Below are 27,763 nucleotides of genomic sequence, written 5' to 3'. Positions count from 1 at the left end.
GGAGCTAGACCCATCCATGCCTTCCATGGGCTGCCAACCATGTCTGGAGCTAGACCCATCCATGCCTTCCATGGGCTGCCAACCATGTCTGGAGCTAGACCCATCCATGCCTTCCATGGGCTGCCAACCATGTCTGGAGCTAGACCCATCCATGCCTTCCATGGGCTGCCAACCATGTCTGGAGCTAGACCCATCCATGCCTTCCATGGGCTGCCAACCATGTCTGGAGCTAGACCCATCCATGCCTTCCATGGCCTGCCAACCATGTCTGGAGCTAGACCCATCCATGCCTTCCATGGGCTGCCAACCATGTCTGGAGCTAGACCCATCCATGCCTTCCATGGGCTGCCAACCATGTCTGGAGCTAGACCCATCCATGCCTTCCATGGGCTGCCAACCATGTCTGGAGCTAGACCCATCCATGCCTTCCATGGGCTGCCAACCATGTCTGGAGCTAGACCCATCCATGCCTTCCATGGGCTGCCAACCATGTCTGGAGCTAGACCCATCCATGCCTTCCATGGCCTGCCAACCATGTCTGGAGCTAGACCCATCCATGCCTTCCATGGGCTGCCAACCATGTCTGGAGCTAGAGGAGGACTGAGAGGAGGAGTATATATTCATAGTCCTGAAGCCAATAGGCAGAGCTGCAGCACTAAAGGATAAAATAGACTGTGCTGACGAATGGTTAAAACCAGCGGATGGCCGCCCTATCGCCTCTGACCACCGAACGAACATCAGTCGTCATTTTCTATTTATTTCCCGACGATTCTACATGTTGAATCGCCACCATTTGTCGACCCCCAGCAGGTGATCTACTGTGCACGGCCAACGTTCATGTTGGTCTGTCTTGAAATGTGAACACAGAGACTGAAGAGAGTATGGAGCTTCTCTGGACTCTACACAATGACACAAGAAGACCTCCTTAGGTGCTGGATGTTATTAAGACGTTATTATGATGTTATTATAATATTATTATAATGAACCTATTATTATTATTTGTATTATTATGACCGAAAGGGGAACAGAATGATCCTGCCAATGTCCATTAGTATTTAGTATTACAGTTATGTCTAGGACATTTAAGCTCTTCAAAGCTTCTGGGAAGCTGTATATTATTTTATTCATGTAAAATGTAATGCTTTGTGTTACATATGCTGTGTGTGCACGCATGTGTCTGTATATGTCTGTGTGTGTGAAAACATACAAGCATACTAGCTGTATATACTGTATATTTGAAAGGCTTAATGCTACAACTTATATATTGATTCCTGCATTGCGTCATTGTTATTGTAATTCATACAGTGAGGGAAAAAAGTATTTGATCCCCTGCTGATTTTGTACGTTTGCCCACTGACAAAGAAATGATCAGTCTATAATTTTAATGGTAGGTTTATTTGAACAGTGAGAGACAGAATAACAACAACAAAAATCCATAAAAACGCATGTCAAAAATGTTATAAATTGATTTGCATTTTAATGAGGGAAATAAGTATTTGACGCCCTCTCAATCAGAAAGATTTCTGGCTCCCAGGTGTCTTTTATACAGGTAACGAGCTGAGATTAGGAGCACACTCTTAAAGGGAGTGCTCCTAATCTCAGTTTGTTACCTGTATAAAAGACACCTGTCCACAGAAGCAATCAATCAATCAGATTCCAAACTCTCCACCATGGCCAAGACCAAACAGCTCTCCAATTACCCAAAACACACGGCCAAGGCAACAAAGGAGTGGCTCAAGAAGAAGCACATTAAGGTCCTGGAGTGGCCTAGCCAGTCTCCAGACCTTAATCCCATAGAAAATCTGTGGAGGGAGCTGAAGGTTGGAGTTGCGTCAGCCTCGAAACCTTAATGACTTGGAGAAGATTTGCAAAGAGGAGTGGGACAAAATCCCTCCTGAGATGTGTGCAAACCTGGTGGCCAACTACAAGAAACGTCTGACCTCTGTGATTGTCAACAAGGGTTTTGCCACCAAGTACTAAGTCATGTTTTGCAGAGGGGTCAAATACTTATTTCCCTCATAAAAATGCAAATCAATTTATAACATTTTTGACATGCGTTTTTCTGGATTTTTTTGTTGTTATTCTGTCTCTCACTGTTCAAATAAACCTACCATTAAAATTATAGACTGATCATTTCTTTGTCAGTGGGCAAACGTACAAAATCAGCAGGGGATCAAATACTTTTTCCCCCTCACTGTACGGTACTAATCTGTAAGCTGGTTTTACTGGGCTTCAACAGTGCTGTGTGTGTCTGAATGGATGTAATGTTATTCGATATGACCTTAGTGTTTAAGGTTGAAAACATGTTTGCGTCCTAAATGGCAGCCTATTTCCTATATAGTGCACCACTTTTTACCGGAACCCCCAAAGGGCTCTGGTCAAAAGTAGTGTGCTATATAGGGAATATGGTGCCATTTGGGATGGAGCCCATGTGACTCAGGTTTGATCTCCAGACCTGCTGTAGAGAGCTGGCTGGACTGAGCTTCAGTTTAGTTCCAGAGACAAGATTTCTTAATTAAACAATGTAAAAAATGTTTATGAAATGTTTATATTGCGTGTTTATTATTTTTACACAGACAAATGCAATTAGAATGGATTACAATATAAACTTAATTGCTCTAAGGGAATTTGCTTAATTGAAAGTTACTCTCTCTTCACTCTATTTGCAATTTGTTTATTTTCAGAGTTGTATGTTCCACTAGTCAACACCTTACCTCACATGGTGTGTTCTCGACTTCACGTCCCAAATTGCACCCTATTCCCTACATAGTGCACTACGTTTGACCAAAGCCCTGGTTTAATATATATGGACTAGGGTGCAATTTGGGACACATTTTATGCCTTTACTCTATACCACCCTGCATCCCACTGCTGGCTTGCCTCTGAAGTTAAGCAGGGTCAATCTTGGTCGGTCCCTGGATGGGAGACCAGATGCTGCTGGAAGTAGTGTTGGATGGCCAGGAAATCTTTCCACTGTAAAAAAAAAAAAGAAAAAAAAAAGAAGCAAAACACAGGTCCCAATGTCCCAGGGCAGTGATTGGGAGCATTGCCCTGTGTAGGGTGCTGTCTTTCAGATGGGATGTTAAACAGGTGTCCTGACTCTCTGTGGTCACTGAAGATCTATGGCACTTATCGTAAGAGTTTACCCCGGTGTCCTGGCTAAATTTCCCTCATGGCCACCTAATCATCCCCAGCTTTGAATTGGCTCATTCACCACCCCTCCTCTCCCCTGTAACTATTCCCCAGGTTTTTGCAGTAAATGAGATTGTGTTCTCAGTCAACTTATCTTCAGGTAATTTGTCTAAACCAAAAAAAGACCATCTATAACAATCTACTGGCCTCCCAGCGTTCTAATGACCTTTCACCCCTGACCCCACATAGCTGTTCCACACCATAGAGAACAGCCATGTGATGTCAGGGACACCGCCTGCAACAATATACCAGATCATGATTACATACCTCTCTCCCGAATACCACCACACACAGTCACAGGCTGCCCAAAGAAGACATGGAGAAGGATGAATGAGGAAAAGATGAAGAAGGCAGGAACCGCCTGGGATGAGGTCAAGAAAACCGCCCAGAACAGAACAGAGTTAGCTGGAGGTGAGCACCATTGAGGGTCTTTGCTCCACTAGGAGCTGACAGGAATAAGTCAGGTAAGTCAAGACCCAGTCTGTCAGAATACCTCTCTCCTGTGCACCGTCAGAGCAGACTCTCCCATACACTCTTAGTGAGACCAGGACAAGTTAGAGCTATATTATCCATAGAAGAGTTCTAACCCTGGTCTGCTTATAGCAGCATGCTAGGCAGTGAGTTGGTGTCCAGAGTCACAGACAGGACAAGACAGGATTGGACTGGAGGCCCTATTTCTGTCAAGAACACAATGACCAGGGAGGCCTGGGAGCGCATAGTGGAATGGAATCAGGGAGAGAATAGTGATACCGAATTTGAAATATTTCCTTTAAATAGCACCCAGTTGTTTTTTTTTTTTTTTTTAAGAGCGTGGCAGACAAAACTGCCGATGTGCCCTTGAGCAAGACACTTAACCCTAATTTCTCCAGGGTCGCCGTTGATAATGACAGACCCTGGCTGTGACGCTACTCTCTGAGGGTGTCTCAGGGGGAATTAGGATATGCAAAAAACACATTTCCAATTCCCATGTGTATTAATACACACTTCTACATGTGTGAAATAGGACAAATATAAGCACCCACCAAATGATTATTGTTATTTATTATTTACAGGATATTGTTGGTCATACTGTGTATTACAACCTGCAGTCAGCCTGTTTCTCTCTCAACTCAGGGTTGTTATTCATCTGTATTTTGTGTTTATACATATGGAATATGTTCTATTGAAATAATCAGATTAATGATGGAGGGATCACGAAAGATGGCTTATCCCAAATCGACCCCTAGACCCTATGCACTTGTGGCGATATGAGAGGATTTCACAGGTGGAGAAATATGGTAATAGCTCCAATTTGCACTCTGATAGGCTAGGTGCATGTTTCACCATACTGCATACACCAATCAAGTGCATAGGGCATGGTTCTAGGGCACACGTGTCAAACTAATTCCACGGAGGGCCGTGTGTCTGCGGGTTTTCGCTCCTCCCTTGTACTTGATTGATTAATTAAGGTCACTAATTAGTAAGGATCTCCCCTCACCTGGTTGTCTAGGTCTTAACTGAAGGGAAAAACCAATAACCCGTAGACACTCGGCCCTTCGTGGAATGAAGTTTGACACCCCTGTTCTAGGGGTTGATTTACCTGTTCTAGTGGTTGATTTGGGATAGATCCATACATACAGTTTCCTCCGAACTTCACAGAAATAAAGTATTTATTTATCCACTAGATGGCGTTATCTGATTTCTGAACAATAGAGCTTCCTCAAACAGACGGGATTCTGAAGGTTACATTTTTACATTTTAGTCATTTAGCAGACGCTCTTATCCAGAGCGACTTACAGTTAGTGAGTGCATACATTATTTATATTTTTTTCATACTGGCCCCCCGTGGGAATCGAACCCACAACCCTGGCGTTGCAAGCGCCATGCTCTACCAACTGAGCTACACATTTATCTTGCGTCCGAAATGGCACACTATTCCCTATATAGTGCATTACTTTGACCAGGGTCCCGTCCCAAGTGGCCCCTATTCCCTACATAGTACACTACTTTTGACCAGAGACCTATGGGCCCTGATCAAAATAAGTGCACTATATAGGAAATAGGGTGCCATTGGGGACATCATTTAGTAACTTCCCCCAAACCTGTTCTTTCTGTTCTGTCTGTTCTTCAGGACGACTCACCAAGGTCACTTCCACATCTACAGACTGTTCAACGAGCTGCAGAGACACCAGGAGTCCTATTTACATAATGAAATCAAATACAAGTAGACAGGTTTCGTCCCAAACGGAACCCTATTCCCTTTATAGTGCATTTTTGACCAGAGCCCCATAGTACACTATAAAGGGAATAAGGTGTCACTTGTATTTAGGTGACCTGTAATAAAACAATTATTAAAACGACCAGCCAAGCTTTTCACAATCTAAGCTTTAATAAGGTGCTTTCTCTATCGTGTAACTGGCGCTTTCACTAAAAACCTTTTGAGCAACCTTTTCCTCCCTTCTATTTCATTAATTCAGTTTAGACAGCAATAAAACCACAAAGATGGACTGATTCACAACCAATTCAACAGTAAAGGCTTTGTTGAATCCCTTTAAAGTATTATCTCATAACGTTACATACACCTCATTCACCAATTCTTAAATTCCGTTTTGTTTTAGAGCGGTTCTCTTACTTTAGCTTGTCTGCAGGCATGCGTGATGCACTTCTTCCCGCAGGCAGGGGGCGGCAACATGACGGAGAGCGGCAGAGCTGTAGCCTAGAGACCCTGCAGTGGCTGCCGCGCTGTTCAGGTTCATTCTGTTCAGATTACCAGAAGACGTCTGTGTACAGGGAAGGACACGGCTCGTTCTACCCTCATTAAATTATTACCAGATTGCAGTTCATATTCGCGCACGGCAGAGAGAGTGGATGTAACCGGTAGAGCGGTTTCCTTTTCGTCAGGCTCTTCCAGAATCTTCTATTTTTTCTCATGTTTAATTGATGCAGTTGAACAGCGATTAAAACAGGTGACATCGATCTGGTTGAAAGGACATGACAAGTGAGAGGCCGGCGGTGAAGATGCCGGGTATGGTGTCTCTTTCGGACTGTCAAATCCCCCCGGGTCATGGGCAGCCAGGGGGCTCTGGTACCCGGGAAATAATGGTATCTGGCTCGGGTTCTATGGTTCTACCGGCCGGGATGATCAACCCGCAGGTTCCCATCCGGAATATCAAGATGAAATTCGCGGTTCTGATCGGATTGATCCAGGTGGGGGAGGTTAGCAACAGGGATATCGTGGAGACTGTGCTCAACCTGGTAAGGAAATATAGGCTATTTCAGCCACAGCATCTCACACATGTAACACAACATCATCAACACGCACAGAGCGTTACATTGTAGCACCATAATAAAGGGTAATGGTCTCAGCGGATGACTCGATGACTGGCAAAACGGCAGGTTGCTGCTGCTGCATGTGTTCTGTTCTGTACAGGTCTGATATTGTAGTCTAGAGACCCTGTAACTAGAGATTACAGATAGGGTATTATTAGAGATTGAGGCATTACTCTGAACTCTCTTATGGAGTGTGACACTGTTTCAACAGTTGAGTTGGTGCTTGTTAGACAACACTTCAACATCTGAAGATGACAACTAACATAACATGATACATTACAATATTTAGAACACACAGGTCAGATACAGGAGGCATGAAGGGTCATCATGGTGCCCAGGTCTGATGTGGTCGATGGGACCACAGAAGGTGTCCCACTTGGCAAGAACTGGTTGAACCAATGTTGTTTCCATGTCATTTCAATCTCAAAAATCAAAGTGATGATGTTGAATCAACATGGGAAAACTGATAGAATGTGCAAAAAGTCATCAATGTAAGGGCATTTCATATTTTTTTCACCCAACTTTTTTTACCTTGACATGGTGACATTTGTTGTTGATTTCACATCGAGTTCACATTAGTTGACAACTCAACCAAATGTAAATCAAAACTAGATGTTAAACTGATTCCTCTGTAGTACAATAATGTGGCTATGTCTAGTTCAGACTTCATCACAACCTTAATGGTAGCTATAGAATGGTAGCTATTGCAGGTATGAAGATGGAACCAGTCCATTCAATCATCATATTTCACTAATAGTACCCATTTGGCCTCTTAGGCTTCCTGTCTAATATATCTGGGTAAATGGTGAAATATTAGTTCTACTAGGCTATAGTTGTTTCATATGATGGCTTTCATTTGTAGAGAGATGTGTTGGATGGAAAATCTGTCTTTATTAACCATCATCCATCAACTCTTTGTGGAAGTGGAAATTGTAGTTGAGTCTCAAATGGCACCCTATTTCCTATATAGTGCTCTACGTTTGACCAGAGCCTTATGGTCAAAAGTGGTGTACTATAGGAATAAAGTGCCATGTGGGAAGCATACTGTGTTTCATGTGATGGTTTTTAGTGCTGCATGTCAGGAGGTGTGTTTTTAATGTGCCCCTGGTATGATGAAACAGTGTGTATGATGGTGAACAGTTCTGTATCGAGAACATTATATTTCTTTCTGAGTAATGTCTCCTCTCCTCTAACTAATGTTCCATTAACACGTCTCTGTCATCAGGCAGGACAAACTACAGTACATGAGAACTAGAATTAATTGCATAACACTCATTTAGGGATTGTTAAAGAGCAAAAATTGAATCTAAAAAGGTGATTGCTGTAATGGAAAACAGACACAAGCAGGCCAGGGTAGATATGTAGTATGCGTCCCAAATGGCACCCTATTCCTTATACGGTGGACTACTTTTGACCAGTGTACTATAAAGGGAATAGGGTGCTATTTGGGACGCACCTATGAGTGTGCAGGGCTGCATCTGTCTGTGATTCATATCGCCACAGTTCACTTGAGGTTGGATGAACACATACTGTAGCAGCACAGTCTCAATCAGAGAGAGACAGTGGGATGGAGGGAACATTTTAGCATAGTGCTAATCATGTCTCTCCTGTATGTACGAATGAATGATTCAGAGGGTCAGGGCTCTGAACAGAGACCAGTCTGATTCCAGAACAATGGAGAGAGAGACAGAGAGCAGAGTCAAGTAGGATCAGGTTGACAATGATGAGTGGATGAAAGGAGGAGTAGGAAGACGTGGAGGAGTAGGAGGTGGAGTAGGAGGGGAAGAGAGATATAGGTCAAGTTCCTGCCTGACTAGATTTGCAGGCATTGCATTGCATCAACCAATGGTTGCGTGCTACGTCGTCGTCATCGACTATGCAGTCGGGCATCAGATGGCGAAATCATATGATGTGGTTAGCTGATATGTTAAAAATACTGTACTTATCCAGGCGTTGTAAGATATGGCATGCATCTGCAATGTAGTTGGAAAGGAACTCGACCATAGTGATCTATCGTATGAGGCCCTGTAAAAACATTTTAAAAACCGTGCCAAGCAGATTTATCTTGATGTGTACATGCATCCTGAACATAGGGACTGACCTTTTGTGTCTAGCTAGCGTTATGAATAACTAGGGTATATGGCTGAGGACTGGAGTTGGCCATCCCTCAATCTAGACTAGGCCTACGTCCCAAATGGCACCCTATACCCTATATAGTGCACTATGGGCCCTATGGGCCCTGGTCAAAAGTAGTGCACTACAGTATATAGAGAATAGGGTGCCATTTGGGACGCAGCCTAGATGATGGAACACCACTCTTGGGTCTGAAAGGGCTAAACTCGCGACAGATCAACATCATCCATCCATTCTGACACATCAAATGTAGACCGTCCCATGTAGGAGAATAATTAACCTCCTATCAGACAGATGCTACAACACTGTGTTGTGATGCTATAAGGCAGTATCCTGCCCTACGGTGCCACCATCCCTCATCTCAGCTCATTAAGCCTGGTTAGCTCGTTTATGTTCTCTATAGAAGCCAATCTGATGAAAGCTGTAAATAAGATAACGTGTCATAATGAATGAAGTCTCCCCTCCAGGTTGGTTTAATTCAGCATAGTTGTATTCATTAGTGCACACCGTAGCAAAAACGTTTCGCAACGGAAAATGTTTTGCGAACGAAAATGACAGTTTCTTATTGGAAAAGTTCAGGTCCGTTTTCTTCCGTTTGGTTTCTAGTGAATACGACCCAGGAATTAGATTGTTTAATGAGGGGTGAGATTAATCATGACTTTCACTTAGCAACATTCAGATTGAGTGTTTAATAGTCACATGTATGAAAAATGTATGCACTCACTAAAACTGTAAGTCGCTCTGGATAAAAGCGTCTGCTAAATGACTAAAATGTAAAATGTACAGTGTTGCAGGTGTGATTGCAGGGTACAGTGAAAATCTTAGGCTTCGAGCTCCAACATGCAGGACTAAGTGAAATAAAATAATGTAAATGGTAATTTTTGTTGTTGTTGAAATATTACTATATACAGTTGAAGTCGGAAGTTTACATACACTTAGCTTGGAGTCATTAAAACAAGTTTTCAACCACTCCACAAATTTCTTGTTAACAAACTATCGTTTTGGCAAGTCGGTTAGGACATCTACTTTGTGCATGACACAAGTAATTTTTCCAACAATTGTTTACAGACAGATTATTTCACTTATAATTCACTGTATCACAATTCCAGTGGGTCAGAAGTTTACATACACTAAGTTGACTGTGCCTTTAAACAGCTTGGAAAATTCCAGAAAATGATGTCATGGCTTTAGAAGCTTCTGATAGGCTAATTTACATCATTTTAGTCAATTGGAGGAGTACCTGTGGATGTATTTCAAGGCCTACCTTCAAACTCAGTGCCTCTTTGCTTGACATCATGGGAAAATCAAAACAAATCAGCCAAGACCTCAGAAAAAGAATTGTAGACCTCCACAAGTCTGGTTCATCCTTGGGAGCAATTTCCAAACGCCTGAAGGTACCACGTTAATCTGTACAAACAATAGTACGCAAGTATAAACACCATGCGACCACGCAGCCGTCATACCACTCAGGAAGGAGACGCGTTCTGTCTCCTAGAGATGAACGTACTTTGAAAAGTGCAAATCAATCCCAGAACAACACCAAAGGACCTTGTGAAGATGCTGGAGGAAACCGGTACACAAATATCTATACCCACATTAAAACAAGTCCTATATCGACATAACCTGAAAGGCCGCTCAGCAAGGAAGAAGCCACTGCTCCAAAACCGCCATAACTGCACATTGGGACAAAGATCGTACTTTTAGGAGAAATGTCCTCTGGTCTGATGAAACAAAAATAGAACTCTTTGGCCATAATGACCATCGCTATGTTTGGAGGAAAAAGGGGGCGGGTTGCAAGCCGAAGAACACCATCCCAACCGTGAAGCACGGGGTGGCAGCATCATGCTGTGGGGGTGCCTTGCTGCAGGAGGGACTGGTGCACTTCACAAAATAGATGGCATCATGAGGAAGGAAAATTTGGTGGATATATTGAAGCAACATCAACACATCAGTCAGGAAGTTAAAGCTTGGTCGCAAATGGGTCTTCCAAATGGACAATGACCCCAAGCATACTTACAAAGTTGTGGCAAAATGGCTTAAGGACAACAAAGTCAAGGTATTGGCAGGGTACCTAACAGGGCGGCAGATAGCTTAGTGGTTAAGAGCGTTGTGCCAGTAACCGAAAGGTCGCTGGTTCTAATCCCAGAGCCGACTAGGTGAACAGTTATTTCGATGTGCCCTTGAGCAAGGCACTTAACCCTAATTTCTCCTGTAAGTCGCTCTGGATAAAAGCGTCTGCTAAATGACTAAAATGTAAAAAATGTATTGGATTGGCCATCACGAAGCCCTGACCTCAATCCTATACAAAATTTGTGGGCAGAACTGAAAAAGCGTCTGCGAGCAAGGAGGCCTACAAACCTGACTCAGTTACACCAGCTCTGTCAGGAGGAATGGGCCAAAATTCACCCAACTTATTGTGGGAAGCTTGTGGAAGGCTACCCGAAATGTTTGACCCAAGTTAAACAAATACTATTGAGTGTATGTAAACTTCTGACCCACTGGGAATGTGATGAAATAAATAAAAGCTGAAATAAATCATTCTCTCTACTATTATTCAGACATTTCATTTTCTTAAAATAAAGTGGTGATCCTAACTGACCTAAGACAGGGAATCTTTACTAGGATTAAATGTCAGGAATTGTGAAAAACTGAGTTTAAATGAATTTGGCTAAGGTGTATGTAAACTTCCGACTTCAACTGTACATCATAACTGTAGCAGTGATGAATAAATAAATGTCCATTGGGGTGGAGGCAGAGTAAAGACTGTTGAGTGGGTGTGGGGGAATGACCATAGGGGGAGCAGCATGACCATTGAAGGGGTGTAGGGACCAAGTGAAATAAAAAACCTGTTTTGATCAGCAGTCTGTTCTTCACCTGTAGTTTGTCCCAGCAGTTCATTAAATACGTAATAACACATCATGTCCATAAAATGCTTATCTGAAACCCAATAATGCTAAGATCAGGGACCAGCACACAGTTTATTGACATTTGCATATTCTGGATAATACTGACTTGGTCAGAGAAATAGTCCTTCTAGAAGAGGATTCTGGTCAGCTACTGCAGAGCCCCATCACCATTCTGCCTGGCTGGTGGTGTCTCTGGGTGACAGCTGGCACATTGCCACATCTCATATCCCACATCTCTTTTACAGTTTGGCTGACAAGGTGAGGGATGGCTGGCTGATGGATGGATCAGAGGCTGCTACTGATAGATGCTGCAGTAGGCCTACAGTAACACAGTTATATATGCTGCAGTAGGCCTACAGTAACATTGTTATATATGCTGCAGTAGACCTACAGTAACAGTGTTATATATGCTGCAGTAAGCCTACAGTAACAGTGTTATAGATGCTGCAGTAGTCCTACAGTAACATTGTGATAGATGCTGCAGTAGTCCTACAGTATCATTGTGATAGATGCTGCAGTAGTACTACAGTATCATTGTGATAGATGCTGCAGTAGTCCTACAGTATCATTGTGATAGATGCTGCAGTAGTCCTACAGTATCATTGTGATAGATGCTGCAGTAGTCCTACAGTATCATTGTGATAGATGCTGCAGTAGTCCTACAGTATCATTGTGATAGATGCTGCAGTAGTCCTACAGTAACATTGTGATAGATGCTGGAGTAGTCCTACAGTAATATTGTGATGTGTAGCCTAGCTGTGTTAGTGTACCAGCTTCATTAATCTACACGGCCCCAGGAGACCAGCCTCAGTGACCTTGCTGCTGCAGTAATATAAAAAGTGTTTGAAATGGCTCCCTATATAGAGAGTAGCGTTCCATTTGGGATGCAGCCAATGACAGGCCCATATTCATAAGGACCGCACATGCATTCAATGTCTAAGCACTCAGTGTCAGTGTGAGTAAGGATCACTATTTCTCATCTTTATATTTTCCTTGAGTTGAAATCTAAATGTAAGTCAGTAATGTGACAAACCTCAGGCTACCACATGGCTTATATCCTGTTGTCTAAACATGACAAAGCAGTGTGTGTGTGTGCTTGCGTGTCCGTTTAGGTTGTCATGCTGCTTGACAGTCTTAGAGTACAGTGAGGGGAAAAAAGTATTTGATCCCCTGCTGATTTTGTACGTTTGCCCACTGACAAAGAAATGATCAGTCTATCATTTTAATGGTAGGTTTATTTGAACAGTGAGAGACAATAACAACAAAAAAATCCTGAAAAACGCATGTCAAAAATGTTATAAATTGATTTGCATTTTAATGAGGGAAATAAGTATTTGACCCCTCTGCAAAACATGACTTAGTACTTGGTGACAAAACCCTTGTTGGCAATCAGAGTTCAGACGTTTCTTGTAGTTGGCCACCAGGTTTAAACACATCTCAGGAGGGATTTTGTCCCACTCCTCTTTGCAGATCTTCTCCAAATCATTACGGTTTTGAGGCTGACTTTTGGCAACTCGAACCTTCAGCTCCCTCCACAGATTTTCTATGGGATTAAGGTCTGGAGACTGGCTAGGCCACTTCAGGACCTTAATGTGCTTCTTCTTGAAACACTCCTTTGTTGCGTTGGCCGTGTGTTTTGGGTCATTGTCATGCTGGAATACCCATCCACGACCCATTTTCAATGCCCTGGCTGAGGGAAGGAGGTTCTCACCCAAGATTTGACGGTACATGGCCCCATCCATCGTCCCTTTGATGCGGTGAAGTTGTCCTGTCCCCTTAGCAGAAAAACACCCCCAAAGCATAATGTTTCCACCTCCATGTTTGACGGTGGGGATGGTGTTCTTGGGGTCATAGGCAGCATTCCTCCTCCTCCAAACACGGCGAGTTGAGTTGATGCCAAATAGCTCCATTTTGGTCTCATCTGACCACAACACTTTCACCCAGTTCTCCTCTGAATCATTCAGATGTTCATTGGCAAACTTCAGACGGGCATGTATATGTGCTTTCTTGAGCAGGGGGACCTTGCGGGCGCTGCAGGATTTCAGTCCTTCATGGCGTAGTGTGTTACCAATTGTTTTCTTGGTGACTATGGTCCCAGCTGCCTTGAGATCATTGACAAGATCCTCCCATGTAGTTCTGGGCTGATTCCTCACCGTTCTCATGATCATTGCAACTCCACGAGGTGAGATCTTGCATGGAGCCCCAGGCCGAGGGAGATTGACAGTTATTTTGTGTTTCTTCCATTTGCGAATAATCGCACCAACTGTTGTCACCTTCTCACCAAGCTGCTTGGCAATGGTCTTGTAGCCCATTCCAGCCTTGTGTAGGTCTACAATCTTGTCCCTGACATCCTTGGAGAGCTCTTTGGTCTTGGCCATGGTGGAGAGTTTGGAATCTGATCGATTGATTGCTTCTGTGGACAGGTGTCTTTTATACAGGTATCAAGCTGAGATTAGGAGCACTCCCTTTAAGAGTGTGCTCCTAATCTCAGCTCGTTACCTGTATAAAAGACACCTGGGAGCCAGAAATCTTTCTGATTGAGAGGGGGTCAAATACTTATTTCCCTCATTTAAAATGCAAATCAATTTATAACATTTTTGACATGCGTCTCTCTGGATTTTTTGTTCAAATAAATCTACCATTAAAATTATAGACTGATCATTTCTTTGTCAGTGGGCAAACATACAAAATCAGCAGGGGATCAAATACTTTTTTCCCTCACTGTATATACAGTCTGTGGGTATATACAGTCTGTGAGCAGAGTTGAAGGGTCATAAAGCCAGTATATATTGGGTGACGTCCCAAATGGCACCCTATTCCCTATATAGTGCACTACATTTGACCTGGTCCCATAGGGTGCTGGTCAAAAGTAGTGAACTAAATAGGGAATAGGGTGCCATTAGGGGCACACACCTGGTCTATCTGTTATGTTTCTGGATCATAATGCTGCTTAGTACAGGAAACTTTCTAATACCCCCTGCCCCCTGTAGCGCTACATACCTGTCTGGATTAGTAGACTTTGACCGGCATTACAGAGCAAATACCAGGGCCGTGTCCCAAATAGCACCCTATCCCCTATATAGTGCACTACTTCTGAACAGGGCCCTGGTCAAAATTAGTGCACTGTATAGGGAATAGGGTACCCAGGCTAGGCACAAAACCAGCCTCGGAACCAACACTGTACAGCCTCTTATAATTTTCATTGAGCAACGTTCTGGAACTAATCACAATGGAACACCAAGGTCCCTGTTTGGGCTTCATGCTGCTGGTTATTTCTCAGTAATCAGAAGAAGAAAAAAAAGAAAAGCAGTTTATTTTCTCGCACCAAGCGGGTTACTGATTTTGATGTTTTTTGCCTGAGGCAGGTTGAAACCTTTAGCCACATTTACCGGATGTACTTAGTTGGGCCATGATCTTTCAATTCCCATTAAAAGGCATATTGAAGTGATGAGGACATGGTTGATCACACGTTACAGCCTGGGAGACTTCTGTCCTGTTGTCTTGTGGAGTTTGAGCTTCATAGAATTAAGTTAAACATTTACCTGTATACATGGGCGTTTAGAACGTGTCTGAGGAATGGACAGACTTATTTCAGCTTGTGTCAGCTCTTCACACAGGAAGTAGACAACTGTCATCATCAGTCTGGAGGTTCTGATGACACTGCCAGAAAATAATGGTTGCAACATGTTAACATGCCAGTGGTATGTCACATATTAACATCCCCCTTCTCCCCAGTGGCTGGGCCTGACTGTGAGTGTGATTACATCTCAAATAACACCCTTTTCCCTATTTAGTGCACTTCTCTTGACCAGGGCTCTCGCCTAAAGAAGTGCACTATATAGGGAATAGGGTGCCATTTGGGACTCAGACTGAGAGAGATAGGAGGGTCTGACGTGACGAAATAGACATCACAGCTCCACATCTCTGGATGAAAACAGATGTGTCAGTATGCATGTTTCTTTCATGATGTTACTTTCCTCAAGATAAATTATTTTCAAAAGACCAAAAGCTGGCTGACATATTTGAAACAAGCATATACTGTTACATCAGCCCTGTGGTGGGTTGTCTGTAGATAGGTAGATCATAGATAGATGTGTGGTTGTATCAGATCTAGAGGGAATAGTTTCGTATCAATCAGGAGAGTTGGTGTTGATTTACCACTAACATTAACATCAGCTCTCTGTTCAGCTCAGCTCAGCGGTGATGGCTTCTGGGAGACTTCCCTCCTCCTGCTGCTCAGTTCAGATGCTTCTCTTTGTTTTTCACGGGAGGCATCTAAAATTCATGTTGTCCCAGTTTCTCTGGTTGAGTTTCTCTGGGTTAAAGCCATGCTGCCACACTGCTGCTGTTGCACTCTGGGACAGAGACATTCATTCTCTCTCTCACCATGGGCTCGTGTCTTGGATGGGGAAATGTGAGTCTTAAGAAATATTGTTCATTTTCAGAACACATCTCGACTCACATTGGGAATATTCTTACTCTAAACAACAATCCTTAACCCAGCAGGCCCTCTGAGCGTGTTTGATTGTTTTTAAACTCCAGCGGTTGGTTGAAGTTGAAACACTACAGTGGAGCCCTTGGGCTGGGCCTGATCACAACACATCAACCCTGTTCAATCTACTGACTAGGAATAAAGGAACGGTTCTAGCAGCCAGCAGTATAGCCTTTTAATTAGGAACCACAGTCTATCTGTGCTGGCTAGGGACAATCAATAACAGTGGAAATGCATAATAGATAAGAAGAGAGCAGAGGGGCTGCCTCCTTGGCCTCCACTGTGGTCATGCTGCTCGTCTGTCCCAGAGCAGCCTCCTGTTTGTCCCAGGCAGAAGGGATCAATCCTTGGTCGATGCAGCCGTAGTGACGGGGCAGAAGTAACGTAGACCAGCCTGGTGGTGAGACAGAGCAGACCAGTAGGACCGCGACCCAGCGACCCAAATGGCACCCTATTCCATTTAATGTAGACCTACCTGGAGTCCCGCTGAAACCCTCCTGCCTTTGTTTGCATCTATTTACATTTACATTTATTCCATAATCATTTGAAAAGGGGAGGTACCTTATAAGCCTCTCAAGGTTTTCTACCTCTCCTGCACATGCTCTTTTAGTTTTCCTTTTCAACTCTGATCACATTGTTTAGTATTTTCTTGTGTGAAAAAAATGATAAAAAACAATAATTTAAAAAAATCTACCAAAGCCTGTTTAGTCTGAAATGTGTTTAGTTTAGACGTCTTCCTCTGTAGTGATCTGCCTTTTCATTCCAACTACTCTCTATATTGATGTCATGTAGTCCCTTTACATACCATGCTCCAGGTGTTTTGTCTCAGTTATAGTGACAAATCTACACTAGCATTGTTGGAGCTAGGAACACAAGCATTTCACTACACCCGCAATGACATCTGCTAAATATGTGTATGCGACAAATAAAATGTTATTTGATTTTATTGACTGTTTCGATACTCTCTGCTACTGTGGGAGTCAGTGGTTGCGTCCCAAATTGCACCCAATTCCTTACATAGTGCACTACTTTTTACCAGGGCCCCAGTCAAAAGTAGTGCTCTATATAAGGAATAGGGTGCCATTTGAGACGAAGCCAGTGTGTGGTAGAGATGGCAGCCAGTAGCTTTGGCCTCTATATATTGTGTCTCAGTGCTGTCTCTGTTGTGTTTCTGTGTTGTGGCTCTATGTTGTGTTGTGTCTGGGATGAAGTAGCTGTGTCACTGGAAACAAACCACTAAAGCCCAGAGGAGCTGTTAAAGAGATGGGCCACAAGCCATTGCAAAGGCCATGGATCGATCTCTCTCTCACGGTAACCCTGGAGAATTTCCGATGGGGGATTTTTTGGCAGCTGCCTACATTAGCATGATCCTGATGGAACATTATGTGCCCACTGCCTCCCCACATTAGCATAAGAGGGCTGTAGGCCATGCCTCCCTGCTCTGGGTAATGGGGACCAGGGGCAAAGCTGGTAGGAAGAGGGGAGGAGGAGAGGAGATAGGGCTGGAGGAGGAGAGAAACAGAGGAGAGTAAAGGAGGAGAGGGGGGATATGGGGCTCTGGAGGATGAGATGGGGGCACAGCTGGCTGCTGTCTTGCAGGAGGAGGAGAAGGAGAGGAGAGGTGGGGATGAGGATATGGCTGCTGCCTGCTGTCTTCCAGAAGGAGAGGAAGAGGAAAGGAGGGTAGTAGGAAGAGGAGAGAGAGATGGGGCTCTGTCATGGGGATAGGCTGCACCATGTCTATAAGGAAATAGGGTGCCAGTTGGGATGCAGACGATGTGTTTTTGTCAATACATTTTTGTAATACTCTAACTCCCCACCACAATGAAGAAAAAAATGTTGTATATTAGCCAATCATTTCAACACTTGGGTTATAACTTGGTTATCTGCTGGGGTGGATGGAGTAACAGTGTCTAAGTAATACAACCCATTGGTCACAGATGTCATTTCAATGTCTAGTTTTGATTTACATTTAGTTGAGTTGTCAACTAACGTGAATTCAACATGAAATCAACTAAACATTTCACAATGTCATTGGATTTAGGTTAAATGTTAGGTGAAAAAAAGACTAAATTCCCTTATGTTAATGGTTTTTTAAAATCCAATGATTTTTCGACGTAGGGAGGATTATTTAAGACACATCAATCCCTCTAATTACCTCTAAACACCTTTTCACACCTTCTTACCTTTCCGCCTGGTGTCATCTCCCTCCATCTCAGCTATCGTCGACTGCTTCTGTCTGGAAATAGATATGCATATTTATGCTAATGAGACATCCAGGGCATGTAAGTGACATTACTGTCATCTAGGGCTGTGACAATACCAGTATCGCAATATTTTTTCCATGTCAAAAATTAAAAACCTGCTCTATGCAATATTGTGTGCTATAGAGTACCACAGTATGAGTCATAAGACTCATAAATCCTAGCGGTCAAACAGGGAAATGGGTCCAATCATTTTTCCACCATTCATTTTTCCCATAGGCTTTTTTAGAAACATTTAAAATAAGGGCCGTGTTCCATGTAGGCTTACCCTGGCGTGACGTTTTGATAAATCTCTCTAGGTCAAGGTGACTTTAGTCCAAAATTAAATGCTAATTAGCTGTTAATGTGGCTATCAGAAATAACAAAAAATGCCATGATGATCTGGACGAGACTGCCGAGTCGAGGCAAAGGTAAGATGTAAGGGTTGGTGTGAGGTGTGACCCAGGTGCGGTGCAGGATAGACAGTAGGCAGAGATGGTGAAACAAGGAACTTTACTGATGGTCCCGAAGCCAGGATACAAAATAACTGACTTTACACGAAAAAGAAAGGCGGAGCAAATAAGACTCCAAAAAACAGGCAGACAGCCAAAAATACAAAATACTATGACTGAAATAATAAATAAACTCTTCTCACATACCTGTCCATACGTCCCATGATCAGACACTGATTAGTACTGCTTGGCATAGTGAAACTAGCAGAGAAAATTGAGCAAGGGAACACAGGGAAGTGAGGGCATAAATACACAGGTGAATCAGATAGACACAGGTGACACCAATAGGAAGATGATTAGTCACGACTGTAAGTGAGGAGGTGCCTAAGGTTGTCGGCGGAGGACACCTAGTGGGTCACTCCGGAACTGCGAACCCCTCCTGTAACAGTAAGAATCTCTGGATTAACTATCTAATGTTAGCTAAATGTACTAATTAATAAAGTAGCTACATTTGCTTAAATGGCCAATACTGTGAACTATCTTGTGCAAGTTTATCAAACGTCACGCCAGGGTAAACCTACACGAAACACAAGCCTTATTTTAAGTGTTTCTAAAATCCCCTATGCTGAAAAAAACTATTTTAACCATTTCCCTGTTTGACCGCTAGGTTTTATGGGTATTATGACAGCTCTACTTTGGGGCTCTATAGCTTGGAAAAGAAATACATGTGACTCTGCATGACAACATAATGATGTTTTCCTAAAGAACTCAAATCCGCTTTGTGTTTTGTTTCCACACAGTAACACTGTTTAGACATGTCTGTGTTATGAAAGTGCTGATTCCAGTATAATTTAATTCCAGCTTGCCTCTAACTAAGATATGTGGCTCATACATATATTAATGAGAGAGTAATGGACAACTGTACATGTTCCATTCCCATGGTTTAATTAAGAAAATGTAAGATTTCAGCTTGGCAGCCTTGTGGTTATTTATCCCCTTATTGCCTATTGTTCTGTTTTGAGCTGCAAGGTACAGGATGCGTCCCAAATGGCACTCTATTCCCTATACACACTATTTTTGACCAGGGCCTATAGGGCCCATTTGGGACACATCCTCAACCAGTATAGAGAGAAATAACAAGGATTTATACTGTTGTATTATACAAGAGAGAAACAAGGCTACAGATGTAGGATCTTAATCTGATCAATCTTTTGTTGCTGAGATTTTCCTGCCTAGCAGGAAATGCAAACTTGTAGTGTATTTGAGTTTTTAAAGGCTTCTAAAGTTTGTCATTTCCGCTTTGAAATTTCAGACTTGGTTTGCCATAACGAAAAATGTATCAACCCCTACAAAAATGTATCACATTTCTTGTTGCTGTAGGATTATTTTCCTGATGTAGCAAACTGGCTCAAATTAAGATCTTACATCTGTATGTGACTCTATAATATTTATTATTGTGAATGCTGCAGACCTCTTATAGTATAGTGGCTGTAACAGTGCCTTAGTCCTTCAGTGTTAGGAGCATGTTTCATTCTCTGCCAGTTGGGACTGAGATGAGAAAACGGATTTGGCGCCAATGTTTTCTCTCATCTTGACAATCCGTTTTCCATATGGAGATGTTCCTGTCTCATTGTTTTGGTTATTGTGGCAGCGCTGAAAAGAACATGGCAGATTTCCAAGCTTCTGACAGAAAATCCCTCAATCTTTGGAGAGGCGTGAATATGTCTGCCCCAATTCTGTGCATTATGATAATAGTGTCCTACTTCAGGGCTCAGTGAAGAAGGTCTGCACTCTGCATCGTCTCTGCACTCTTAGAACAAGGGTTCCGAAAGGGTTCTTCGGCCGTCCCCATAGGAGAACCCTTTTTGGTTCCAGGTAGAACCATTTTGGGTTCCATGTAGAACCCTCTGTGGAAAGGGTTCTACATAGAACCCAAAACGGTTCTACTTGGAACCCAAAACGGTTCTACTTGGAACCAAAAGGGTTCTACCTGGACCTAACAAGGGTTCTTCAAAGGGTTCTCCTATGGTGACAGCCGAAGAACCCTTTTAGGTTCTAGATAGCACCTTTTTTTCTAAGAGTGTGGGTCTCATTGTACTAAAGAAGCGCAATGAAGAAATGGTGGATGCGTCAGTGTGTGTGTTATAGGGTGTGTGTGCTAGGGTTTTGTGGTAGTGGCAGCTGCAGTGCAGGTGAATAACTCGACCCAGGTTGTGTTTCTCCCACTGCTCCCCAGAGAGCTGTGTTTCTGGTGGCAGGAAGCCAGCTGGCCTGATGCTCTCTATGCGTCCCAAATGGCACCCTATTCCCTATGTAGTGCACTACTTTTGACCATAGCACTATGGGCCTTGGTCAAAAGTAGGTCACTATATAAGTAATAGGGTGTCATTTGGGATGCACTCGCTGATGCTCTGACCTCTGTTGACCTTGGAGTAACAGCACATCCTACAGACTGGAGATTGGGTAGGGTAGCAACAGAGAACAGGGAGTAAATAGGCCTTGAAATAAGTCTTCTTTAGGTTAATTAAAGCAGTGTTTCCCAACTCCAGTCCTCGAGACACTCACCTGATTCAACTCATTGAGGGCTTGATGATTAGTTGGCAAGTTGAATCAGGTGTGCTTGTATGGGGCCACAACAAAAATGTGTGCTGTTGGGAGGACTGGAGGACTGGAGTTGGGAAACACTGCATTAAAGGTTCAGTTCAGCACTGTCTCTCTCTCATCCCCAGAGCACCAGAGGAGGACCAGACCATATTAGGATGGCTCAGAGGCAGAAACATCAAACTGCATTGACACATCCTTGGCTTGCTCTGAGGCATTTCCGTCACACACTGAGAGTGGCTAGCCTAGCCACACATACCTGCTGCCAGCTTGATGTTACCAATGACAATAGGAAGTATGTCTCATCAGAGAACAGCGTCTTGTCATATTGTGGATATTGTTAACATCTCCGCCAAATGGACGAGAACGTTTCACCATAACCCTATATAGTGCACTACTTTTGACCATGGCCCATAGGGCCCATCCACCATGAGTTGAATCAGGTAAGTGTCTCGAGGACTGGAGAGCTGGGGGACGTTGTGTGTTCTATCTAAACACCTCAGTGGTTTAATTAACACAGACTTTGTACTGTTTAAACTAGCTTCTTGTCTTGTATAAATTGTACCCTCTTCGCAGGCTGTCTATGTTCTCGACACCTTCCTGATTTAAACAGAATACAGAGTCTCTGTGGAAGTAATAGTCCTGCTCTGGATACAGAGGCTGCATCCCAAATGGCACCCTATTCCCTATATAGTGCACTACTTTTCACCAGAGCTCAATTGGCTCTATATGGGGAATAGGGTCCCATTTGGGTTGCAGTTACTGATGTCACAGGAGAGGTTCCTGCTATCTGCTGTATGTCTGTCTGTTCTGGAAGTCTGGCACATCCCTCACCTGGGTGTGTTAAACTATGAACACTGACAAAATGTGTTAGCTACTGTCTGTATGTCTGTTCAGGCTCTGCCCCTCAGGCCTCACACTCCTGTTCTCACAGGGAACAGAATAAAAAAAGAAAAAAGCAACCAAATCCCAACAAGGTTACAGCACAGACCTGATGACAGTTAAAACCATGTACCCCTGCCTATTAACATCCCACATTCCCCCAGCCCAGAGTGTCCTCTCCTGACTGACTCCCAGCTGAGTAATGTTCTGTTCTGTTCAGCCCTGGCTCCAACCACCTGCAGGCCTCTGAGCTGACTGGCCTCATTGACTTGCAGTGCAAGTTGTCTGTGGATTGTGTGCCTGAACTGCCAATGAGAATATCTGTAGTGACAGGTGGAAGTGTTTGAGTCTGGCCAGCTTCGCCCTGCCTGCTGAGGGAAGGAGCTGCATTCTGAAACCAGCCGAGGAGCTGATCTGGGTCCTGAGTTCAACTGTCTCTCTGACTTCACAATGGGTCTGTTCTGTTATCGTTGGCTGTGTCCCAAATAGCACCCTATTCCCTATATAGTGGACTACTTATGACCAAAGCCCTATGGGCGCTATATAAATGTATTATTATTATTATTATTTGAGGCATAGCCTTTTTCTGTTTAGCTTCAAAATGGTTCTGTTCTCTTAAATTGATCAAATCAAAGAGCATTTTATTTGTCAAATGCACTGAATACAACAGGTGTAGACCTTACCGTGAAATGCTTACTTACAAGCCCTTAACCAACATTGCAGTTTTAAGAAAAACAAGAGTTAAGAAAATATTTACAAAAAAAAGTTTAAAAAAGGTTACAGAATAAAATAACAATAACAAGGCTATATACAGGGGGTACCGGCATCGAGTCAATGTGCAGGGGTAAAGGTTAGTCGAGGTAATTGAGGTAATATGTACATCTAGGTAGAGTGATAATAAACAACGAGTAGCAGCACCGTATGTAAATAGTCTGGGTAGCCATTTGAGTAACTGTTCAGCAGTCTTATGGTTTGGGGGTAGAAGCTGTTAAGGAGCCTTTTGGACCTAGACTTGGCACTCCGGTACCGCTTGCCGTGCGGTAGCAGAGAGAACAGTCTATGACTAGGGTGGCTGGAGTCTTTGACAATTTTTAGGGCCTTCCTCTGACACCGCCTGGTATAGAGGTCCTGGATGGCAGGAAGCTTGGCCCCAGTGATGAACTGGGCCATACGCACTACCCTCTGTAGCGCCTTGCGGTCGGATGCTGAGCATTTTCCATACCAGGCGGTGATGCAACCAGTCAGGATGCTCTCTGGTGCAGCTGTAGATCTTTTTGAGGATCTGAGGACCCATGCCAAATCTATTCCAAATCTAATCCTTCACAACTGTCTTGGTGTGTTTGGACCATGATATACAAGGACACCAAGGAACTTGAAGCTCTCGACCTTCTCCACTACAGCCCCGTCGATGTGAATGGTGGTGTGCTCGGCTCTCCTTTTCCTGTAGTCCACAATCATCTCCTTTGTCTTGATCACGTTGAGGGAGAGGTTGTTGCCCTGGCACCACACTGCCAGGTCTCTGACCTCCTCCCTATAGGCTGTCTCATCGTTGTCGGTGATCAGGCCTACCACCGTTGTGTCGTCGGCAAACTTAATGATGGTGTTGGAGTCGTGCATGGCCACACAGTCGTGGGTGAACAGGGAGTACAGGAGGGGACTAAGCACGCACCCCTGAGGGGCCCCCGTGTTGAGGATCAGTGTTGCAGATGTGTTGTTGCCTACCCTTACCACCTGGGGGCGGCCCATCAGGAAGTCCAGGATCCAGTTGCAGAGGGAGGTGTTAAGTCCCAGTGTCCTTAGTCCCAGGTTCACGATCATCTCCAGACTGAGGGGAAAACATTTGACTTCAGAATGGTCAGATAGAAGCATTCTGGGCTGATCTACTGCATTTGCAGCGAATACAACACATTTAAACGAACAACTTATGATATATAAAGGCTTTATAGAGCATTCATAAACACTACAAATATGCCTCACAAAGCAGCAAAAGCAGCATTAGCCTGAAAAGGAAAGGAAGCCTGCGTGCGTTTCCCTTGGCTGTGCAGTCCAGGGCCCGTATCCACGAAGCGTTTTAGAGTAGGAGTGCTGATCTAGCATCTGTTTTTACCTATGGATCATGATTAAAAAGATATATATGGACAGATCCTAGATCAGCTCTCCTACTCTAAAACGCTTTGTGGATATGGGCCCAGATCTCTCTCCAGAGGCTTAGTCTTAAGCCTGCTGCTAGGTTGTTATCACAGAGAACAGCAGCTGCCTGGTTCTGGTTCTATTGGGCCAGATGTTCCCTGGATGTTCCCTTCCAGGCCTCTTTGTCTCTCTGCCTTGTGTTGTATTGTCACAGGATCTCTGTTGGCTGTCCTTTTATTTACGCACACACACACACACTGTGCTGTCCATTCTGCTGATTATCTGTCTCCCCTCGTCTCTCTGTGGGGATCAGCAGGCTCCTGAGAGGAGGTGTGTGTGTGTGTGTGTGTGTGTGTGTGTGTGTGTGTGTGTGTGTGTGTGGTGTTGTACAGATCTCCTAACTGGCTGAAACTGTGTTCTGTGTTCCGCCTCCAGGAGAAAGAGAGAGGGGAAGAAAGTTCAAACAACAAAGCTTCAGTGTTTTTATTATTCAGATCGGGTGGAAAAATTACAAGATAATATTACAGTCGACAAGTTTTCTTTACATGTGCCTTGATGTTATTATATTCTGAGTGAATCAAAACAAGAAACACATTTAATGTTGTTTTGAAAACAAATTAATTAGCTAGTAGCTCATGCAAAATGTAAAAGGTTGAGAGTGTGACATAAAATGTACAATGAGTGTACAAAACATTAAGAACACCTTCCTATTATTGAGTTACACCCACCCGTTTGCCCTCAGAACAGCCTCAATTCGTCAGGGCATGGACTCTACAAGGTGTCGAAAGCGTTCCACAGGGATGCTGGCCCATGTTGACTCCCATGATTCCCACAGTTGTGTCAATTTGGCTGGATGTCCTTTGGATGGTGGACTATTCTTGATACACATTGGATACTGTTGAGCGTGAAAAACCCCAGCAGCGTTGCAGTTCTTGACACACTCAAACCGGTGCGCCTGGCACCTACTACCATACCCCGTTCAAAGGCACTTAAACCTTTTGTCTTACCCATTCATCCTCTGAATGGCACACATACACAATTAAAAATCCTTCTTTAACCTGTCTCCTCCCGTTCATCTACATTAATTGTAGTGGATTTAACAAGTGACATCAATAAGGGATCATAGCTTTCACCTGGATTCACCTGGTCAGTCTATGTCATGCAAAGAACATTTCCTAATGTTTTGAACACTGTGTATACTGTGTTTATAATGAAAGGACCTTTAAATACGTCCTGTCTTTTTATTTAATTTAATCCATTAGTGTCAGGGCTGCAGTGATCATTATACTGATTATAATGCTTCATTCTATAGCTAGAGGTCTCCTGATATCTCCAGGAGTGATAAGTATAATTATTGTCTTAATCTGTTGTTGTCTAGTACTGTCTTTTTGCTAGCTAGGGCCATCTACTTTAAGTGCTGTCTGTCTTCCCAGTAGCCTACTTGGTGTGTGAACTGTTGACTGCTATTAACTTGCAGATGATTGTTGACACATCAACCAGAATTAAGTGGCAGGGCAATTTGTTAATGTTGTTGTCAGTGACTGTATTGGAAGGGGAGTGGTTTCTCCTCTCCTAGGCAATCAACAATTAGTTCTGGCAGGTGTGCTCTTCACCTCTGCAAGGAAATGAGCAATTAGTGTTAGTACTTCAGTCTCCCCTATTTTCTCAGCTGCAGTCTCGTCGCAAAACTAAGACCGTTGCCGAAACAAAGACGGTTCTGCCGAGTTGTTCTGCAGAGTTATTTCAGGAAGGAAAGAGAGGAAGGCTCCACACCACTCTCTCATTTGAGTATCTTACCTAGTTATTTACAGATCTCATTTTGCTATTTTGTAGCTTTGGCAACTATGTGTGTGTTTTCTATACCTGTTTGCTCCTCTCCCTGTAGGCTTTACAGACACTCCCCACCCCTTGGCTGTCAACCCTTCTAATTTAGTGTACCCTGCACGCACAACCCATGTAGAATTCCTGGTCTCTGGCAGTGTTTGGAACTGCCGATCTGCGGTCAAGAATGCCGAATTCATGTCAGCCTATGCTTCCCTTCAGTCCCTTGACCTTTTGACCCTGACGGAGACATGGATCACCCACCGCAGAGAACACTGCTGCTCTCTCTTCATCTAACTACGTTTCTCATAGTCCGAGAGCATCTGGTCGTTGCGGGGTTGGCGCACAGGGCTACTCATTTCTCCTAAGTGGAGATTTTCTATTTTCTCCCTCACTTACCTGTCCATCTCCTCATTTGAATTCCATGCTGTCACTGTCACTTGACAACAATGTTAAGATTGAGTAGACATCTATCGCCCATCAGGTGCCCTTAGAGTTCCACAATGAGCTTGACACCTTGATAAGCTCATTTCCTAATGATGGCTCACCACTCAACGTACTGGGCGACTTTAACCTCCTGACGCCTGACATCAATTCATTTATTTTTACTAATTTCCTCTTTTGACCTCTCCTCAAAATTTCGAGCTTCTGCCTCTAACCCTAGGAAACTCTTCTCCTCTCTCTATAATCCTCCACCCCATCCCCCTCCCTCCTCCCTCTCTGCGGACGACTTTGTCAACCACTTTGAAAAGAGGGTTGACGACATCCACTCCTCATTCACTCAGTCTATTGAGTCCACTGGTCTGACTCACACAGAACTACCCTACGCCTTGACCTCTTTTCCCCCTCTTTCTCCAGAAGAAGTCCTGCGACTAGTGAGGTCCGGCTATCCGACAACCGGCCCTCTCGACCTCATCCCCTCCTCCCTTCTCCAGACCATCTTTGGAGACCTTCACCTCATCCTTGACCACTGGCTGTGTCCCCTCTGACTTCAAAATGGCCAGAGTCGCTGCCCTCCTCAAGAAACCAACACCCTCCCAGAGTGCAAAGAACCTTGGCGGGACCACGGACAACACCCTGTCGTTCTCTGCAAACATCAAAGCAGTGACTCACTCCTGCAGGTTCATGCTCTACAACATCCGTTGCGTACAACCCCTGTGTAGCTCCTCCAGTGACAGGCATGAGGCAAGAGGTCTTGATTTGAATACAGGGCTTTAATGCTGGTCAACCCGTGAGAGCTGGTTTAAATAAATAAAAAATACATTAACAAAATAATGCCATATGCATGTCTCACACATCTGGCGTTATAATCAAGCTCATACAGCTAGACACTTTATGTATATTTTACACCAAAAAATGACGCACGTAAACACAAACACCCTCATAGCAAAATAAATAGTCAACAAACCTCATTGCTGCTTATCACACAGAGGTGCTAAACATCCTTTTAAGTGTCCTTTATCTTCTTCTGTATACTTTCTTTGTAAGTATGCACTTAAACACGATAACAGTGGAAAAATAATTCGCTTTTTGCGGTAAAGTTTCCGCAAGCGTCGCTAAAGGCGCTCGGGTGACAACACTCGGGCGGAACCAATAATTAGT

The 27,763-nt window shown here is 43.7% G+C and overlaps 1 protein-coding gene across 4 annotated transcripts in view; it reads left to right on the top strand.

Annotated features, from left to right (window-relative positions):
* The first annotated feature begins 5,928 nt into the window (after positions 1–5,928).
* The window catches only part of LOC121565588 (neurobeachin-like), a 300,567-nt gene continuing 278,732 nt past the window's right edge, over positions 5,929–27,763 (top strand). For all 4 annotated transcript variants that reach the window (XM_045213661.1, XM_045213660.1, XM_045213658.1 and 1 more), the window contains exon 1: positions 5,929–6,426. In XM_045213661.1, coding sequence (XP_045069596.1) covers positions 6,163–6,426 — 264 coding nt within the window. In that variant the 5' untranslated portion in view covers positions 5,929–6,162. The remainder of the gene's footprint in view (positions 6,427–27,763) is intronic.

The sequence above is a fragment of the Coregonus clupeaformis genome, chromosome 5, assembly GCF_020615455.1.
Source record: "Coregonus clupeaformis isolate EN_2021a chromosome 5, ASM2061545v1, whole genome shotgun sequence".
Taxonomy (NCBI): Eukaryota; Metazoa; Chordata; class Actinopteri; order Salmoniformes; family Salmonidae; genus Coregonus; species Coregonus clupeaformis.
Note: the sequence above shows the minus strand (reverse complement) of the source record. Positions and strands in the feature narration are given on the sequence as shown.